Here is a 22302-nt window from a genome sequence, read left to right on the forward strand (position 1 = left end):
TCCTTTACAGTTGGCTAATATAAGTGTGCTAAGTGGAACCCCTCCAACTTCTAATGGCTCTTCGGGCTTTTTACAGGAGAACAAGATCTCCACTCTTTCTTCCACAAACACACTCTCGCTCTCGCTCTCTCTCCCTCTCCATCTCTCTCTCTCTCTATCTCACACACACACACACACACACACACACACACACACACACACACACACACACAACACACACACACACACACACACACACACACACACACACACACACACAGGATTTCAACACCTCCTCCTGTACTCCTTGCAGCAGCAGCGCTGTTACCTAGTTACAGGCGAGAGGCTGTCTGTTATAATGTCGCTGCGGTGACTTCAGTGTATCACTCGTGGAGAGAGGACGGAAACTGACCGACACCCCGGAGGACCGGACACTTTCACGGCTGATGATGAAGATAAAACCCGTCCCGACAGGGAATAAACCAACGGCAGCTGCTAATGAAATCTATAAATCCTAATATCACACGACGAGAGCGGGCTTAAACAAGATCGCGGTTTGAAAAGTCGCCACATAAAGGTAAGTTTATAGGTATACGTTATGAAATGTCTAATCATGGATTCTTTTTATACCGTATATGACTGAGAAAGAGCCGTGTTACTTCACTGCGAATGTCTCCTCACTTCTGTATTAAACACCGTTTATGATACCATCCAAACACAAAAAACCTAAGGGTTAGGGTTTAGAAACTTTATTAGCTTCTCTATAATAATAAACTGTAGCCTTTCCGTACATTATTAGATGATATTATTTATTCATTTTAATAAAATGTATGCCAAATAAACACAAAGACACACAATTGTTACACACAACACTTTACCTTTTGCTTGTTTGTGTTTCTTTGTGTTCGGTTCGTGCTCTTTGGCGTCGTTGTATGTCTATTTTAATTGTTGTTTGTCTCCTTGCAGCTGTTTCTGTCTCTTTTTGGACATGCTGTGTCTCATTGCAGTTGTTTTATGTCGCTTAATGGCCATTTGGTGTCTCATTTTGGTCATTTAGTTTATAGTCATTTTTCATTTCTTAGTTGCTATCTTGCATTAAGGTCATTAAGGTCATTTTCTGTCTCTTTGTGGTCATGTGGGGACTTTTTAAGGTTGTGTTGTGTCGTCATTTTTGCACTAGTAGGCTATATTTGCGTTTTTTATTGGCAAATGTTTTGTCCTTGTATAATTGTGTCTCTATGTGGTCATTTTAGAATTGTTTGCATTCATGCCAAAGTCCATTTACTCAACTGAAAAATGATATTCATTTTCATAATAGTGAGTAGTTACAATTCATTAAAAAAGTCTCCAAAAAGCTACGTCAACTTCATTTTCCTTTAACAAACACCTGTTATGTTCTTTGGGGTTTGACATCACACAGTGCCTTTCTCAATAAAGCACATTTCCCTATGAGTACAATTTCCTTCAAAGTCAAACCATACTAAAACAATTGGAACTGTAATCTTATCTCTGTGTGTGTGTGTGTGTGTGTGTGTGTGTGTGTGTGTGTGTGTGTGTGTGTGTGTGTGTGTGTGTGTGTGTGTGTGTGTGCGTGTGCGTGTGCGTGTGCGTGTGCGTGTGTGTGTGTGTGTGTGTGTGCTTTTAGATGACCTATTTGGCATTTATAAACAGCATATAATTGCACCTTGGGATTGCTGTTAGCAATGAAAGGTGCTTTATAAATTGAATTTATTATTATTATTATAAAAATGCAGCCTAAATAAAAAAATGTGCTTGAAATATTTCGGATACTCTTTACCCTATATATTATGGAAAGAATTATTTTTCCATAATTAGAAGTTGTACTTTATTTGCTTCGAGGAGTGTATCTTGTTCTGAGAATTGTATCATGATTGTTTATTTTTAGTCAGTTTAGCTTACGGAAAAAAACACGTTATTTTCATGGAAATAAAAACAACTTCCCAACTGTGTTTATGAAAGTGCGTGCGTAATTACCATCCACCATGATTTCTTTCATTCAGCGAAGCAAAACAGCATCATGCTCCTCCATTTGAAACCACTTATGACAAAATGCTGCATTTTATTCATTTTTCCAGGAATAGAAGAGTTGAAACTAATTACGGCATGGAAGCAAAAGATTCAGATATTATTCAATGTGCCATCCTGAAAACTGAAATTATAATGCATTCACACACACTAATTATGTAATCGACACAAATTCAAAACAAACAGTCACACACACACTCAGACACCAGGTGGTAAATTAATCGGCACCAATCCACAGCATAATTTCAGGCGAAATTGGCTTCTAGGAGATAAGAAAGGAGGAACAATCTGCTGCCTCCTCAAAGACCAAAGCAGCATTTGGAAATAACAACATTTCAATATCTATCTACAAATTGATGGGTGGTGGTGTTACTTCCTCTCAAGCCCTTTTCAGACATAAATATGTAGCACCACTGGCTTCATGGAGCTGTAAAAGTGGTGGCTTCATGTGTCTTTTATGCAAGTTTCCCTCATTCAGTCAACAAAAAACGTTTATGGTTAGCAGCTCCATTGCTTTAAAAGGTAGAGTGCATCACTGCCGGATCCTAAAAACTAATTTTGTTGTGGAAACCTTGGATAATCATAAATCGTGAGATCAAGGGAGGCAAATTAATCTACTTCTCCTCCCTCTCATCAGTTCCAGAAGAATAATTGTATAGCTATTTGCTTTCTGGCAGAGAGTTAGATGAGGAGATGTATGGTAAATAGCTTAGGAGAAGAGAATGGAAGCTTAAAAAAGGAGCAAGGTTCAAGGTTTGCGATATTTGTGATATGTATGTGAAGTCATTTGCCTCCATATTCGTCCAATGGAATAATTCTACGCATCTTATACTTACAAACAAAAACATATCATATCTTATACAATATGTAGTAGATAGTTTACTTTTGCACCATTTCTCTACTCTTCTTTTCGTATTCATTCTTTGTTGTATAACAGATATATATTTGTATCATCCTTCAGAGAGAGAAGAAAATATAAAATATAGCTAAACAAACAAGCTATTCAAACAGCTCTGCGGACGTCCTTCTCCATGACCCTGAGCGGCCTCCTCACTGCGGAGAACTGAATCAGTCCAGTATGAGTGGCTCTATTACATGTTACTTGTTAGACGCTTTTTGATGCAAGAGAGAACATTTTGTACAATGGATTGAAAGTGGTTCTAAACTTTGACTGTCACACTCAAAGCGTCATGAATATAAAACTGTGATATTTATTGATACATTTTATACATGTTCCCCTTTTTATAATCAGCTTGAGTTTCTTCAAGACAGATTAGGTGTATTGGTATAACGATGCTTCACTTTAGAGCTGAAACATAAAACAATTACTTGTCAACTTTTAATTTAGTTAATTGTCTAATTCAGGATTTTTAAATGTGGATTTTAGTTGCTCTCTACCCCTCTATTTGAGTAAACTGAATGTCTTTGAATTCACGACAAAACAAGAAAATGAAGGCTATCAGCTTGGGTTTTGGGAAACATATTTGTTAACAACTAATGGGTAATCCGGAAACTAACTGAAGGATTCATCGAAAAGGAAAACATTTGTTGGATACAGCCCTAGTGTGCTCAACATTTGAGGTTGCTTTTTTTCAACATATTTATCATCCAGGAGTCTTTTTGTTTTTTCCCACCTGATGAACATAAATCCAATGTTCACTCCCTTTTAGCTCTGTTTTTGGTCACCTTTTGGAATTATCTCTCTCTTTAGCTGCAAAATAATCCACTATTTTCACCAGCTTGTCTCTAAGCGTGTCTGCTGTTGGGTGATGAGCCGGTGAGAGGGTCGTTAATGACTTATTCTCCAAAAGATAAACAATAGCAGGCATAATGAGAGTGTTGAATTCATTGTCACCTTCTCCGGTCAATGTGTCCTGGAAGATTTTCAATGTCCCAGACTATCAAGCCTTTTAAAATAAATACACCTTAAATTGTACTTAGGGGGATTAATACCCAGCAGACATTATGACGGAAGAGGTTTACATTTGGCCAACAGTAGCCTCCTGGATAATGTCCGGTAAATACCAGCTAATGGAAACACTGTCATTGTATTGGCTTGGGAGCCTGGGATTCGCGTGCGGTTTTCTTTTTTTGGTAGAATAACATAAACTAATTTTAATTTCATTTTGCTCTATAAAAGTGAAAAGAGCTGCAGATTCAGGTGATGATTCTCTGTGGTTTCGTAAACAAGTGTATGGCATGCCAATACAATCCTGAAGTTGAGTACAAGTACCTCTAACCAGGTTTGTACCTGGATGCATCTGTGGATCTGTGGTTTGTCTGGATGATAAAGCTCCTCTCTGAAATACTCTGAACCTTTCAAGTGCTCCGGCTGTCAGAGACTCTGACCTTTGTGATGGATGCTCAGCTCGCCACTGCAGCACAGTGTTGGCATTTCCGCTCAAACCTGTGTGAGATACAAATGCTCCCTCAACTGAAGCTCATTATGCTGCCTTGATGAGGGATGTTATATTATGTAGATGTATTTAGTCTGTTATCTACTTAATTGTTTGCCGACAGAGGGCCATTTATATCAACACAGCTATAAAACCCTTTAACTTTAACCCCATGTTAAGCATTTATAAGCACTAAGTAAACATTTAATCCATGGCTTATAACTCACTATATTGTACAATTTCACCAGACCTTGTTATGTTGTAGGGAAAACATTTTGTAACAACTGACAAACCTTTATATGTTGCATACGTTGCTAGAAACATACTTGTGTTTTTATTTAAGTCACAGTTTATAGTGCACAATTGGCTGTAACTGTAATTTTGTGCAATGTTTCATAAAACAAAAACAAACAGAAAAAAATTCCTTAGTATTTCTAGATATTAAAATAATCAGTGGAGGCTTATTTATAACAACGTTTTATATATTTTGAAACTATTTGAATGATTATTGTCATTTCATTGAATAATTATTTTCACATGCAAATACTCAAATACTACACATATAAAAATGCTCACTGTCAGTTGCTAATGGTTCAAACAGTAACACATTCTGTTGTTTGTATAATTGTTCAACAAAGATTAGAACTTGCTGTGAAGAAATGAACTTCCCGTTTATAGTACTTATTGTTTGTGTGTGGGTAACTTCAGAGAAACATTTCTGAGATAAGCTTTCACCTTCAGCAGCTCTGATAGCTGCATGTTTGTTTTACGGCACTTCTGGTAAAAAAAAATACAAATAATAGTTTGTTTAAGAAGTCCTAGATTGCTTAAATCAACTGTGACATCCACTGTGAAAAGATTTAGAAAATAAAAAATTGTAATAATGCTTACCTCAGTGCTGAATAATAGCATATCCTGTTGTACAGAAAATCTAACCGCCAGTTGAATTATTTTAAGCAGCAACAGAAATGATTGAGTTATTATTAGCAATAATTTCATCCAGCTCTGATTGGGTGCAAAGAGAGTGAACGACAAAATGTAAAACTTAAAGCAGTATACAAAGTATAGTATCCAGAGGAAATCAGTGGTTATACAAGTTGGGAAAAAGTGTGTCACAAGTAACAGCATGACCTCAAGAGAAGTGTCCTCGATACTGATCACACTGTAGAGTGTAGACCAGGGCTATTCAATTGGCGGCCCGCGGGCCAAATCCGGCCCCGGGGTGATATTTACTGGCCCTTTGAGTATAATGTTAAAAAGTAATCAATTTTTTTTTTTTAAGATTTTTTTTTTTTTTTTTTTTGTGCCATAGTGCCTTTATTCCAGAGAGGGTGTTACATTGAGAGATAGAGGGGTAGACAATGCCTGAAAACTTCGACGGGCTCGGGTTTCGAACCCACCTACTATACTGTAGTGACAACTCCTGTCATTGATTGCATCTCTGCGTGAATGATTAGATCATTTCACCTAAATGAAATCAAATGAAACATGTAGGCCTACTGAGTTCTGAACTTGCCATTTAGATATATAAAGGCCTTGGGGCTATGTTGTTTGATTGAATTAAACACAATATATGCACTCCACTATGCTGTTGTAGTATTTACTGTATCTGAAGCTCTTAAATATGATTGCTCATATTTCAAGCCATCTTTTTCCCGGCCCCTTGCTTTGGATCATTTTCATCAACCGGCCCCCATTCCAAACTAATTGAATAGCCCTGGTGTAGACCAATAAAAACGCAGTGAACATCAGAAGATTCAAATAGATCACATTTAATTTTAGCCCTGTCCTCTTTGATCAATGTCAAAAAGTTGTCTTCCTTTAAAAGGGGACAACAGCAGCTTCTTGCTTTTAAAGTCAAAGCAGAAAGATATTGATCAGTCTGATTGTTTGCATTCAGATATTTTGGTTTTGTCGGTCACATGACCTGCACTGATTGTTCTCCCCTCGTGTCATTCAATGGAAATGAAGACAGACGAGTATGCCACCCAGGCTCAGGTTCAGAACCTCAATTTACAAAGTGAATAGATTTCCTCCCTCAGAGACAGTTGAAAGGCCTGAAGTAGATTAATGAGGACACTTTAAATAAAATACAATGCAGATTTCAGACTTCAGGGTGTTTGAGATGAGAGAATTGATTTCTCTGCAGCATTACAGCCAATGTTACAGCTGCTCTTTACTGAGGGTTTGGCTCAAAAGAGATGTATTATCTGCGCCAGTCGCATGCTGTAGTTTTCTTGGAACCATCTCGTACCCTGATAAAATCCAGCTGTGATTTAATGCACTACTATTTGCATGCTACTTGTTTTTTGTATAATTCTCTGTCTTTTCCATTGCATAAATTAGCATTTAGCCCGAAAGATACAGTTAACAGTATCAGATCACTGTAACAGAGAGGTAACTTACTAATATTCCAAACTAACCGAATCAAAATCGGGCCAAGAACATGTGGTGGCAAAATAAAAATTATAACGGAAACTAAATATACAGAAATAATTTAAAGCCTTGATCTGAGCTGTTGTTATCTAGTTTTTATTCTATCATTTAGTATTCATTTATGCCCATCTGTCTTTCAAACATTTTCACTTGAGAAGAGAAAATGTTGTGTCTTTGTTGCTGCAATGTGCTGCTGTTTCATTTGCGACAAGGATCTCTGGGTTTTCTCTTCCGCTGGTTTCCATGGTGATCCAGATTTTCAAATGTAATGTTATCACTACAGGAATTGGAAGATATTGAGAAAATGATTGATGTGACAGTATGGTAAAATCAAAGAAACCACTCTGGTCCCATAAAAAGACACACAGCACATTTGTTGATTTGCCTATAGGTTTTGTTTTTGGTTTGTTTTTCATGTGTGTTTTAAATTGAGCTCCAGGAATATTATTTATAATATGATTATAGACTCTACCGCTGTCACCACCGAAGTGACAATAGCCCTCCAGGCGCTTTGTTTGATGAACTCAATGAGCACACGGCCTATGTGTGTTTTTCTCGCTGTTGATTTTCTCACAGCAACATTAAACATTTGGGGGAAGAACAAAAAGAGATGGTCGTATATTTATTCTGAAATGGTGCTCCTGCTGCTTTTATTGTCATGATATTCAGTTGTCTATGGCTGTGTAGTTAATGAAGAGTGAAATGGACTGTCCTCTATATGCCTTTATATTTTGCAACATTAGTTTATACTTATACTGTAGAAGTATAAAACAGTGTTACGCTACCTTTCATGGTTATTTTTCGACATAAGATATTAAAGAGATAGTTTGTATTTTTTTAGATGGGGGTTGTAAGAAGAACTTATCAAAAGTCAGTGTAATACCTACATTAGACAGGCATCAACCCAGTTAGCAAAAACCAACAGGAGTATAGGAGGTAAAGCAATGTAGTGCTGTGTGGGGCAGCAGCAAAACACATTTTAACTACTTAAAATGTTATCAGTTTAAGTTTGTGCTATATTGAGAATATTTCCAACACTTTTCCTTGCTCTCAGATTTTCTGTAACTGTAGCCGTTATCCAGGGTTGCCAACTTTGGGTACCTGGCTGGAGTGAGATTTTGATATCATGGGTTTAATTACACATATGCGCACTAAATGGCTGCTATCGTGTCAGTAGCGGGACCTTAGCATATATATAGGATATATATATACAATATATACAAATACACAATATTGGACACAGACTATAAAGGGCACACAGTTTCATTCACTAATGAAAGTCAAACACATGTTTGTTTCCACAGTTTTATTGTGTGCCTGTCGCGATAAGCAAATAATTGACTTATCATAAGATAAATAAAAATGAACTCGATAAATTGCCATTTACATGAGGATGTGACTAGCAGTTTGAAAGGATGTAGGCCTACTTGAATTATTATTATATATTATCATTATGTCAGTGGTCTAAAATGGTCATACAACAGTGCCGACAATATTATCGTTTATCGCAATAATTTACGGGAAAATGTATCCAACAAAATTAATTATCGTGAGAGGCCAAACACACACACACAAACAAATCTACAGACTTACTCCAAACTGCCAAATATATTAATTAACACACTCTCACTCTCATATACTCTTTGACTCTATTTTGGCCTAGTAGAACAATAAGCAGCAGACTTTTACTTTTTTATAATTTCTACTGGATCTTAGATCTGCGCATGCGCAATACGGGTCGGGGATTGACCAACCGGCTCCCACTGCTCTGCTGTCTGTTAACGTTGTTAAGAGTGGTGGGCGGATCGACAGCTTGAGCAGCTGTCAACTCAACATTGTAAATAACCAACCAAAAACGATCGCCGGTTCATCTTGTTGTTGGCGTGAGAATAGGTTGGGCAGCGTGAGAGCGTGAGATTGAGAGTGAAAGCGTGTGTCACACGCCAGATGCGTGAGAGTTGGCAACCCTGCATTATCTATGATATCTCCTGAAAGGCATCAGACTCCAAAGAGAAAATCAGTAATTTCACCTTCATTTGTGTTATTGTGTGACTTTGGTGAATCAGAATGAACATTTAAACACTGAAGTCTCACAACAACACAAACTGATCAGCACATGAAACTTTGGAAAACTACATGTTGCCACGGTGTTTGAGTGTGTAAAATACAGCTTAATGCGTTGCTATCAGCTGCTATTGCTAACAATGGCTAAAGCTAACCTGGCTAGAACTTGGTTGCTCACATTTCTGACTTCTATTCCAAAAGAAGCCATTAACCTTTCACTACCAAGTTTGAAGTCAAAGGTATTGCTGATTGGTATCAACATTTGATCTGTTAATTAGAGTGAGACATTTTATCAAGCATTGTTTTAATGTAAGCTAGGCTAACTTAGCTCATGGTAACGTTTCGCGGAATTAACGTTATAACAAAATATTATTACCTTGACTGCTAACAGCTAATTGCATGCTCATCAGGTGTAAAGTACATAATACAACATATAACCAAGGAGTGCTTGTCTTCACTCCTAAATCCCCTTTTATAATATCTCAAGACAAATTGGCAAGCCAGCTACAATACTATCTAAATACAAAGTGAATCCCAAATCAACACATCAAACAGTCATTTTAACAGCGTCCTTAAAACAAAAACAAACCCTGAAAAATCACACAATCAGCCAACATATTGTTATTCAAAGCTTGTTGCACCAAAGTGTTGTCACTTCATGCCTTACACGGTTTCTCTTTATTTGAAACTGTGTGTTGCTCTCTAGTGTGTCTGATTGTAATTGCCTGTTTATAAACCATGAAACTGAGAATATTTAAGACTTTTTATATAAAACACATTATACGGAATATAGGCCTATTATCTATTCAGAAAATAAAACACAGCTTTAACTGTATATATTAAGTTAAGACAACCTTTCAAGTTGAAAGTCATCGTTTGCAATATAAATGCAAAATTATGAGATTATCTTCATGTTTTTTGTTCATTTATTCTGGTTAACTTGAGATAGGCGCTTTTATCAGATGCTTATTTCTCACCGTCTGTTAGGTGTATTGTTAATACAAAAAATACAATAATTATTAAGACAAAATAGGCCTCTTTCACCACAGAATTAAATTACAGTAAATTGTCAGAAAGGTATAAATTACTGTTTCATTTGTCTAAGGACACATTAGTGATGTCCATCATTTCTATTTAAATGGAGCTGATTTACTGCCATCTTTTTCCACATTTGTACACAGCACCGCACACAATGAAGACTCTGCAAGTTAACCATCCTAGTGGGCAGCTTTTATATGTAAAAACGCCTGGGGAGCATTGTGGGTGTCTGTCACCTTGCACCTTGGGGCACCTCAACAGTGCCCGGAAGACAAAATGGCACCTTTTAAAATTAATTTATTCTCGGTTCCTAAGCCAAGTTCCTACTGTGGTTATTTTTAATTTATACTTTTGATTACATGTTATATTCGTATCATCCTTGTGTGGTGTGAACTCTTACCAGCCTATACTGTGTTTCACTCTTATTGCTGTTCCACCATGAGTGAATTTCCCAATCGGCATTAATAAAGGTTTAGCTATGTTATTGTACCTTGAAACTATTCCAGAAGCATGTTTCATCTGTAAAAGACTTGAGCCAACTCAAATCAAATTTCGCTTAATAATTCATCCGTGTTTCTGCACCCCCGCAGCGCAGAGGAGAGTTGCCGAGCTGTCTGCTACTGACACTGATGTCAGTATTCACATGCATTCTGGGTACACATGCCGGATGAGGGTGTTTTATCTTTTCTACACAGATAGCTGTCAGTTTTAAAAAGTTTCAAGTCGATCAGAGTGACAGTGCACTGTAAAATGTTTGGCTGTAAAATTACAGTAAATTACTGGCTACTAGTGGATTTCACAGTAATTGACTGTAAATATTTCACAGAAATTGACTGTAAATATTTCACAGTAATTTACTGTAGATATTTTACAGTAAATTAGAATAAAAGTACAGCTAAATACTGTGACTTTACAGTTGCCATGCCCATGGAATTACTGTGATATAGCAGTACAGAGCTGTGGTATTATGGTACCTTGCTGTACATAAATTACAGTAATTACCTGTATTTTCACACTTTTACTGTAGAAGTAATGCAACACAGTAGCCAGTTATTTACTGTAAATATACAAATGTAAATAATACGATAATATATTGTAAATTTGACTAGTTAACTGGGATTTTACCATAACTACACAATTCAATCAGCTCAATCAACAAAGAATTTTTTTTAACCATTTTAACTTTTTATTACTCCATTGAAGTGCAAAGTAGTTTTCACAGTGTCTTGGACATGTTGTTACGGCCCCAACCTCTACTCCGCGGTAGTGGCTCGTGCTGAGACCCGCAACATGAAAGAATACACGCAATAACCGGTACTTGGTAACGAGCATTTATTGATAATCAGCCGTTTGCTCACACAAGCGAAACGGGAAACAAAAAGAGTTCTGGAGGACTGGCCAAAAGGAACAAACAGAAGGATGGAACCCGAGCCAGCCACACCACGGGCCTTGGACCCAGAGCTCCCCCCCCCGCTAACCAGAAATCAAATATGAACCCAAAAATATGGCCTACAGCTCAAAATGGCAAAGAGGTATTCTAAGGAGAGTGTCTCCCGGCGTCAGAATAGGCGAGACATCCTTCTCCTCCAGCTTCTCTTTATATATACACGGCTGAGTGGAATTTGGAACACCTGGGCAGAGGTGGAGCCAGGGGCAGACTAGGTGCACCTGCGGGAGGGGAGCACTTAACACATGTCTACACAGACATCCACTCGAAGTCAACAATTGTTCTGAAGAATGTGCTGACATGGGGGTTTAAATTGCCATGCCTCTTTTTGGCTTTCGAGCCCGTCTCAAGATTAATGCCCAGGAAGCACCTGAAAACAATAAGCCAAGACAACAATTTCAATTTTACATAGATTTATTTGTTGCATCGTTTACATGCAGCGGTGCCCCTTTCAATTTAAGTAAAACCTGCACCAAAAGAAAGATATTCGTATTTAAAGCCAAGCAAGAGCGATAAAAGCAAGAAAATCACTTAATTTGTTGTGTTATCACAGAGGATGGTCTGAATACAGTATTTTACTGTGAAATAATACAGTAACATCTTGTGAAATCCTGGTAATAATGTATCCTGTACATTCACAGTAATTAACGGTGCCTGTATTGATTTCACTGTGAAATTCAAAATTACAGTATTATATTGTGAACATTACAGGTAAAGACTGTAAAGTGGTAAAACAGTAATTTATTGTAAAATATTACAGCTAAATATTGTGAAATCATGGTAATATTTTACAGTGTGGGATGTAAAGGAAATAATTCCAGATAAAACTTTATAGCTGGCCATTGCCACCCTGCTAGCATGGCTAATATATTAATATTTTTGCAATTTTCTAAATTAAAATGACTGTGTGAATCTGCTGACGATTGTGCCAGCTTTTAAGAGGTTGTTTAGCAAACGTTAGTCTATACGGCGTCTCTCCCCTGTGTGTTCTCAGTTCATATTACCAGAGTGCTGCTGGGTTGATCATGAGATGTCAATTATCAGCCTCGCCCACGTGTGGGAACACACACTGTTTCATTCACCTGCCGTGTCAAAAGGAACAAATATAGCTGCTGTTGTTAAATCAATCTACCAACAAACATCCATCTTCACCCGATTTGAATTGCTTCCTTTCAGGCTCATCATTTCCTATCCACCTGTTTCCACTCAGTGTTTTATTGTCCTTCGAGTGTTATCTTTGTCTAGTTCCTGTGTTTGCCATTACAGTATTTTATGATGTTTATTCCTCAGTTCTTTCAGCAGAGCTTCAATGAACAAAGAATACATTTTTCTTTCTAAATCAGGGCAAACAGTGCATGTGTGTGCAAACATTTCCTCTCATTTCAACATTACTACCCCCATGAGCACTATTACATCATGTTGGCGAATTACTTCGTCACCACTATCATACATCTAAAATAGAAAGGGAAAAACTGGAAAAGAAAAGTAATGTTTTGCTTTTTGATCACTTTTAATTAAGTTGCAATCTGTTTAGGGTCTGTTGCAGTTGTGCAAATTGTTTTATTTAAATGTGTTGTGAGTTTTTCTGCAGTGCATATCATATTTAAATAATACAACTTTCAAGTGATGCAATAAGTCTTGAATAAAACAGAACTTAATAACAACTTAAGTACAATCACATGATTTTTTCCAATTATTTTAAAATGTAAAAGATTAAACACGTAATAATGTCTTTTTGATTCACCATGAATGAACCACTAATTTTTTGTGTTGGTATAGCAGTAGTTGCAACTTCAGCTTTTAGGTTTATGTTTGAAATGTTATTGATAAATTATACAATTAAGGATCTCTACCTCATGCATTAAAAGTTATTACTTAACACATTTTCCAAAAATTCAGGTTGAAAATAAAAAACAAATATCAAAACACTATGCAACACTAACAGTCAGTTTGTACAGAAAATGCATGTAATTTGAACCAAAATGTCCCTTAAATCTATTCAATCATATCTGCAAAAACCAAACAAGTTGGAATGTGCAACATGACGTTTTTCGAATGAAAAGATATGTGTTCTTGAAGTCAGCAGCACTTCGGCATTGTAAGTATTGTGTGCAGGAACATCTCATCTTGTCCTTCGAAGACAAAGATGTGTTTTCATTGCAGCCTTTTCAGAGATCCACCATGTATAGAAGTGTAGAAGACTTTACAGCAGCTAATTGATTTTCTCCCTCCAACAGAGCAGATGGTCGGGAGCTGAGACGTCAGGAGGATAATATAGGCTGAGAGATCCACGGGTGTCGCCTCACTTTCCAGGGATGGAGATGACGGATGAGACGTGGGAAAACGGCAGCCTTGCCAGCCCCTCGCTGGGACTCCCCCTGTTCCTGCTCATGTTCAACAACAGCGATCTGAATTTTACGCTGTTCAACGACACCAACTCCACTGCTGCGCCCATCTTCTCGGGCCTCAGCGTGGCCGGGGTCCTCATACCGCTCATATACATAATCGTGTGTGTCATCGGCCTGGGTGGAAACACTCTGGTGATTCACATTGTGCTGCACTACTCGAAGATACAGTCAGTGACCAACATCTACATCGTCAACTTAGCCATCGCCGACGAGCTCTTTATGCTTGGTTTGCCTTTCCTGGCGGTGCAGAACACGATGCACTCGTGGCCATTTGGCTCCTTCATGTGCCGCCTGGTGATGACCGTTGACTCCATCAACCAGTTCACGAGCATATTCTGCCTGACAGTGATGAGCATTGACCGATACCTCGCCGTAGTGCACCCCATTCGCTCATCAAAGTGGCGCCGACCTCAAGTGGCCAAAATGGTAAATGGCACCGTGTGGGCTCTTTCATTTCTCGTCGTTATGCCTGTGGTGATCTTTGCCAACATTCAGAAGGGGGGTGGTACGTGTAACATCGACTGGCCCGAACCGGCGAACATATGGAGCGCGGCTTTCATCATTTACACCTTTACGATCGGATTCTTCTGCCCTCTTCTTATCATCTGCCTGTGCTACTTGCTCATCGTCTTTAAAGTCCGCAGCTCTGGAAAAAAAGTCCATGCCACCTCCACCAAACGGAGGAAGTCTGAGAGAAAGGTGACGCGCATGGTTGTGATTGTCGTCGCCGTCTTTGTGTTCTGTTGGCTGCCCTTCTACGGCCTTAACATCATCAACCTGATCGTGTCCCTGCCCCCTGAGTACCATGGGCTTTACTATTTTGTCGTTGTGCTTGGCTACGCCAACAGCTGTGCCAACCCTATTGTCTATGGCTTTCTATCAGACAACTTCAAGAGGGGTTTCAGGAAAGCCCTGTGCCGCTCCACAAGAAAAGTGGAGAACCACGAGCCAATGGAGCCTCAACCGGAGCAGAAGGAGGGCAGGGCGGGGCTCAAGCCCAGGGAGAGCCTGAGAAGGGGTCTCAGACAAGTGGAGGACGAAGAAGAGGAAGACATCTCGGAAATGACTGAGATCTACAGAATGGGCGAAAACGGCAACAGCAGCTTTCAGCCTGAGAGCACACAGCCGCTGTTGTCCGATAAAGCAGCAACTCCGGGAGCAACGGATCTGTCAAGCCCGGACAGGAGGGGCAAATCTGGGGACGTGAAGGGAAGAGATTCTGCCAACGGCTCCACACTGACTGTACCGTTACTTCTCAACGGAAACCAAAATGGCAGCGTTAAACCTCTGCCAGAGGACAACTTGGAACAGAGCGCTTCACTGTAAATAAGCTACTTATAGTGTAAAATAGGGGCCGTATGTAACAGTATTAAGAGAAAGTTTGTATAAAAGAATACATATATATATATAAAGTAAACTTTAGAAACACTCAGATGCAGCTAAGTGTTTTTTGAATGCATGGACTCTAAGTTCCTTTAACATTAAGTTAAAGTTTTACCAAGATACAAAGTGTATCCCTGTTTATATTGTGTACATATGCATGAATATGAATGTACAAAGTTGTGCCTTTATCACTTCTACTACTACCAACTTTTTTCAAATGTAACTTGTTGGTGCCTGTACTTGTAGCCTTTTAATTCTATAATGTGACAAGATTCTGCTGAAACTTCACTGTTTTTAAGCTAATGTCAACCATGGCATGGCTAACACCTTTATTTACAATAGGAATCACATGCCTGCAATCCCATCTTTTACTAATTATGTGTATAGGAAACACAGGGTTATGGGGCACCTAAATATTGCTAGCATTGTGTTTGTAATTTCAAAGAAGCTTGTGTAGGTAGATGGATGTATAAAGCGTGGGTGAGGTTGTGGCAACTTGGCTGGCATGTTCAGTAACATTGGGCGTATGACAGCAACAATTTATTTATTGATTTTCCCAAATCACCAAACTCTCTTAAAAGGCCGTGATGTAACTGTTCATTTCAGCCCGATAAAGGAGATTTCCTTTATCTGTTTAGGCATAGAGTTTTTTCTGACCAAATGTTGTTTCAATGGAAATGAAAAATATAATTTAGTTATGAAATGTGTGGTATAAAAACATAATTTTCCAAGAGATGAGTTTACATGCCTTCACTTGATACAGAGTTCTCATTATGAACAGAAGCTTTTATGTTAATGGCTGACATCCAGATGTTGATCCTGATGTTTGGAAATTAATTTTAATTAAAGTGTTGTTGCTGAAATGTGGTGACTGTTGTAAAGGTTGTTGTGCATAATAATTGGTTAGCACTCATCTTGTAGCACATTAAAACCGTAGACAATACATTTTGTTGTTCTGATTGCAGATCAAGATGGACTGAAAAACACATGTCAAAGAAAACATTTTGCTTTAATTAATTATATTGATTAAAAAAAACACATAATTTCCTGCATACAATACAATATAATACAATACATACCTGTACTACAACATATAATATAACAGGTATTTCTAAAACAAATGATTTGTAATAGCCTGTACAACATTGTCAGAAATGAAAAGTTAATAATCATTTTCTTATCAGAAGAAACAAGGGTTATACTTAATTTGGCTGATAAACTATTTTAAGAATGTCCGTTATCATGTAAAACAAACACATTTACAGTTCATTATTATTCTTTATCAGACACATTTAAGGACTCCAGGCTACATTGGCTGATGCCTGACAAACACAAATCTTTTTGTTTTAAAGAAATAATTAACAAGAATGGATTTTGAAAAATGGTTACAATCAAAAGCAGAATAATTTGTAATATTGTTTTTTTAATTGAAAAGTTATTTAAGAAAAAAAGGGTTTTCTTAGGAGATCCACAGAGCTTCATTTTAATCTAGGTGACATGGCTAACTTTATATTCTCAGATTTTTGGTATATTTAGTTTTACTTTGCAAGTTTAATGTAGTATTTCTTGTCCCAGTAAAACCTGAGTTTTCTAAGTTTATGTTATTCTGTTCTTGTTCTCCACTCAACTCCACTCTACACAATTAAATTAATATCTAAAGGTTAAGATACACCTTTAATTATCCTCTCAGGTAAATGTATCTACCAAGCACATATAAAGTAAATAAAATAACTTCCACTTTTTCCAGCTGCGACATTAAAGTGAAGAGCACATAACAAGTCTAAAAATACTTTAACTGAAGTGGGCCGAGCTGCATGATGAGTGATTTTACTTGTGTTGCTTAAATCTTATTTGGATGCTTATACCAGCATACTTTTACACTACTGTATGTTAATGGTCCTTTTTACTTATTAAGTAAAGGTTCTCCGTCATCCACCACTTTTGGCACATTTTACTGTGGCATCTACATTTATTGACAACACACGTTTTTAAAAAGATATTATACTTTCTCCACCATTCATCAGAAACTGTCCTCACAGCCGTTCATTCATGAGTGTGAACCCACCACACGTACATTGAGCTGGCTGTAGATACAGTGAAACGGGGTGTTACTGTGTTGCTGCTGCTCTTCAGCCCACGCTCCCCTCCTGCAAAGATATGCTGAGGAGGAGCATCAGACCTTCATTAAAGGCACATTAAAAAAAGATTTGTTTGGCTGGATTTTATTTGCAAAGCCCTCCGGAGGGGTTTGGCGATAACGGAGATTTGTTGAGATTGTGGAGCTGTTTGCTCTTCTCTCTGCATGTAAGATGTTTGTGTGTGTTGTTGATCTATAAATATTGAGCTGTGGGTTCCCAGACTCCCCTCTGTGATAACCCACCTGTGCTAACAGCACACAGCGAGGTGATAGTCAGCCGGTGACTCAGCATGCTTCCCTGCCCACAGAAACACACCCACTGACAATATGGTCAAGTTAACGCTAATAGATCATTATTCACTTTTTTTGTCAGGAGAAACCATGGAAACTCTGTGCAAAAACGGCATACCGACCCTTATTGAACATTAATGCTTCCCTTTGGGGTGGGATTACAAGTCTCATCTTATTATGGGGCACATGTATAGTGAAGTGTATCAGGTGCAAGTGGAAATTGAAATCTTAATGGTGAAGTGAAAATATTGGCAATTAAGTCAAATGGTCAAAAAATAAATAAATATTGAGAATAAATGTAACGTTAGGGCATCTACTGAAAGTTTTATCTTTTCCGCGACATTAAGACGTTTTCCCCTTGAATTGCAAAATGTAAAAAAGATTCTCATCTGCAGAAGTAGGCTAAGTAAGTAAGTAAAGTTTATAAAGCGCTTTTCACAGACAAAGTCACAAAGTGCTTGACAAAACAACACATTCTCACTCCCAACTCGGCCTATGTTGACGTTATGTCAGGGTCCCTGTTGTCACTTTCCAACGCAAGGGGGGACCCTTTAGCGTCGAGTTTCAACTATCAGGGAGTCCCATTGACTTGCATAGAGCTCCCTGAACGTTGGTCAACCTTTTTCTAACTCAATATCAAGCCACACTTATTGTGTTTACTTCTTTATTTTAATTGAATAATGTAGGACTTTTGTTGCCGTCAGTTAGGGGGAGAGTAGGGGCTCAGAATACTGAAATCTGTATTGTTTCATAGTTTTTTCCTTCTAATTTTGTATTCTTTTCTAAACCACACACTGTTATTTACTCAACAATAACACACAATTATCCTTGTGTTTATGTATTTGTTTGATTAATAAACACAAGTTGGAGTCCGTCAGGACCGAGAGTCGGAGCAGCTCATTCGAACACAGGAAGCTGTATTTTCAAAATAAGAGTTCATTTTAATATTATGTTTGATAATATATTTTTTATTAACTAGACCACTGGGGCATGTTAAGACCATCTTTTCTGTCGGTTTGGTGTTACAAATATAAAAACAATATATGTGTGGATAACAAAATACATCCATCATAAACTAAACTGGAAACAGCAGTATATTTTATTGTGTTAACACTGTAAACCTGAGTGCTTTAACCGCCTAGTGGTTAAAGCATGTTATTGAGTTTTTTTGTTGATACGTTATATTTGAAATATTAAGAGTACATACTTTCATAGGGGGAAAGTAGAAGGTCAATGATAGAAATATAGAATAGAACATATCAATAAGATACTGTAAGTGATCTCTACAATAAAAGAGTTTAGTGCAGGACGTCCAAAGATATTAACAGGAGGATGTGCAAAACAGACAAACTAATTAGGCTCTATTTAAACATTAAAGAATACTTTAGGTTAAGGTCTTCTTTTGAATAAGAAAAAAGCTTTGGGGGTAACTACAGATAAATATTAAGCCTGACAAAGTACTTAACGTCTAATATATTGCATAATTTGTTTTGAGACTTGACAATCAACTTTCCTGCAATGTTAACTATGTTTAAGCACTTATTTTAACTGATATTATACATATGTATTAAACTCTTATAAGATGTATGTAGATAGAATAAGAAATGTGCAGAATATGACAGTTTAATGGTGGAGGTACACACATATCGATAGATGTCTTGTAATGCACTGTTGAGGAACCTGCGACCCAAGTTTTTCATCTCCGACCTTGTCAGGTATTGAACATTCAATAAATAAAGACCACAGAATTATTAAATATAAAACACAGAATTTGTGTGATTATACTAAATGACTTACAAATAAACACCACTGCATATTTACAACTGTTACACATGCTGCTGTAACGAAAACATTTCCAACTTGGGATCAATAAAGTATATCTTATCTTAAGACGATCGATGGCTACTGCCATATTTGCAAAATGTGCCTCTGAACCTTGACAAGTGCATGTTTCAGGCTTATCAATTAACAACAGGAGGGGTCACAGACATAAGACCAGCTGTTAAATAAAGCTCTTCTGACCTTAGCTGTCATGTGGGTATATTAATGCTGCCCATTATGGACACAAGCAATTTTCACCCATTTATTAATGATATGTTTTAAATTGGAGTGTCTCCTATCCCCTAAACCTCCAGGGATGTACACAGTTTAATACTGGCAACTTCTTATTATGGGAAATACGAAAACGTCTTTTAAAACTACAATTCCCAGTAGAGACGTGTCATAGAACATGTTGCAAAACACACAATAGCCAGCATGTGTAGTTCTGGGGACGGGGTGGGGGAGGGGGGGACGGGATGCATTCAAATCCAGTTTTGGACAGTCTGCCGTGGTTCCATCCCATTTCAAAGTGCTGTTCAACGCTCGGTGTAACCCTCGGCGCACACTCAAACATCCAATCACAGAGCTTGAGGACTAATCACGGGGTTTGTCAAGCGAAGCGGAGAGAATACTTACTTCCGGGTGTAAAATTCTCTAAAGCAGCTACTATGAGCTGCTCCGACCCTCGGTCCTGACGGACTCCAACTTGTGTTTATTAATCAAACAAATAAATAAACACAAGGATAATTATGTGTTATTGTTGAGTAAATAACAGTGTGTGGTTTAGAAAAGAATACAAAATTAGAAGGAAAAAACGATGAAACAATACAGATTTCAGTATTCTGAGCCCCTACTCTCCCCCTAACTGACGGCAACAAAAGTCCGAAATTATTCAATTAAAATAAAGAAGTAAAAACAATAAGTGTGGCTTGATATTGAGTTAGAAAAAGGTTGATAAACGCTGTGAGAATGGATCTGCGGAGAGCATTTCGCCGCGATCCCAACTCGTCTATTACCAACGTTCAGGGAGCTCTATGCAAGTCAATGGGACTCCCTGATAGTTGAAACTCGAAGCTAAAGGGTCCCCCCTTGCGTTGGAAAGTGACGACAGGGACCCTGACATAACGTCAACATAGGCCAAGTTGGGAGTGAGAATGTGTTGGACAAAACAATAAAACATCATCATACAATGATAAATGAACACACAATCCCCCTGTTAAGAAGTCATAAAAGCACCAAAACATAATAAAAACACAATAAAAACACAATAAAAACACAATAAAACACAATGAAAACAAAATAAAAACGTAGTATAAAATAGAATAAAATCAAGCACACCGGTTACCCAAACAGGAATGTCTTTAAATTAGCTTTAAAGGAGTCAACATATCAGCAGACCGTAGATGAGCAGGCAGAGCGTTCCATAGCTTGGGAGCCACGGCTTCGAATGCTCGATCACCGCGGGTCTTAAGGTGGTTACGTGGGACAGACAGTAAATTGTGCATGAAGGTATGCCTGGCCCTGATACTTTCACATTCAAACACACAGTGATGTTAATTAGCACAGTGTTATTAGGAAGCATGAAGAGTTGCATCCCACTGGTCTTTATTACTTTCATCCCTCACTGAATTTTGAATTGTTGTTCTTGATTTAAATGCAGGAAGAGTTTCCCAACACACACACACAACCTCATAAGAAATGAAAACGATTCTAATTTGTATTTTTATTCTGTTGGATGCAGGTTGATTTTGTACATCAAATACACTGCATTGTGTTCATTTGTTTGTTTTTCTCATAATTGTGCCGCTCCACTTTTAATATTTTGTTGCTTATGGTGTTTTCTTTTACCTTTAGAGCCATGCTAGCTGTTTCCTCTTTTCCAATCGTTATGCTAATCTTAGCTAACTGGCTTCTCATTTGAAGAGGCCCCATTATGCTTTTGGGGTTTTCCCTGTCCGGTAGTGTAAAGGGTCTGCAAAGGCTAAATCCCAAAGTTTCCTTCAGAGGGAGTTTCTCTCCCTCACCCTGCCTGAAATGCCTCCATTGGACTCCTTTGTTTACTTCCGTAACATAGGGACATCACTATGTTACCCTCACGCTTCTATTGGCTAGCACTCCAACACATTGTACGCGATAGGCTAAGGGGCGGGACATCATAGAACTAAAAACTAAAAGCAAGTTTTGTGTTTGCACACAGGACTTTTACCTTTAGCCAATCACTAACGGGCCGTCTCCACGGCAGCGTTAAAAAAATCTTGGAGGTGGGCGTATCTGAAGCTTGAGGATTTTTTGCGAGCAACCAATCACATGAATCTCCCGCCCGCGACATACGAAGCAAAAAAGCCCATAGTAAACTGGATATAAACTCCCCAAAACAGGCGAAAACCTACCACTGTCTCTGCCACCTCCCTCCATGCCTGGCTCCTCCGGTTTATATCCCGGTAGGTCTGGTCATAAAGCACCGGGTGATTGATTCGCTACCGCTAATTTCTCCTCCATTTTTTGGAATATGAGGAAATGACCTGCGGTATGTCTCTCCCAGCATACACGCCGTTTGATTGGCTAGAGCTTGAACTGTCAGATTTGCGTACACGGGATTTGATTGGCTGACGCTTCCTCCTCAGCTTCAAAAGTTGAACATTGTTCAACTTTGGATCTTGAAAATCCTGAGAATCTCCGCTCGCCTGCCCACAATGCATTTCGGCGAAAGCGAAAAAAAGTGACGTCACCCCATTCAAAGTGAATGGGCAGAAGCGTTTCAAGATTTTTTAACGCTGCCGTGGAGACGGCCCGTTAAAGGGCCCATGTCATGGCCATTTCCACTGATCATAATTACATTGTTGAGGTATACTAAAA

The 22302-nt window shown here is 38.2% G+C and overlaps 1 protein-coding gene across 1 annotated transcript; it reads left to right on the forward strand.

Annotated features, from left to right (window-relative positions):
- The first annotated feature begins 324 nt into the window (after positions 1–324).
- Positions 325–16123, forward strand: sstr3 (somatostatin receptor 3). The gene is made up of 2 exons (XM_034143429.1): positions 325–556; positions 13644–16123. Exon 2 carries the CDS (start codon positions 13722–13724, stop codon positions 15138–15140), a length of 1419 nt encoding a protein of 472 aa, XP_033999320.1. The 5' UTR covers positions 325–556; positions 13644–13721; the 3' UTR covers positions 15141–16123.
- Positions 16124–22302: the final 6179 nt, after the last annotated feature.

The sequence above is a fragment of the Trematomus bernacchii genome, unplaced genomic scaffold, assembly GCF_902827165.1.
Source record: "Trematomus bernacchii unplaced genomic scaffold, fTreBer1.1, whole genome shotgun sequence".
In the NCBI taxonomy this organism is placed as follows: domain Eukaryota; kingdom Metazoa; phylum Chordata; class Actinopteri; order Perciformes; family Nototheniidae; genus Trematomus; species Trematomus bernacchii.

What these genes read in the sequence shown, in the direction of transcription:
- sstr3 (XM_034143429.1), top strand. Translation starts at nt 13,722, where the DNA reads ATGGAGATGACGGATGAGACGTGGGAAAACGGCAGCCTTGCCAGCCCC.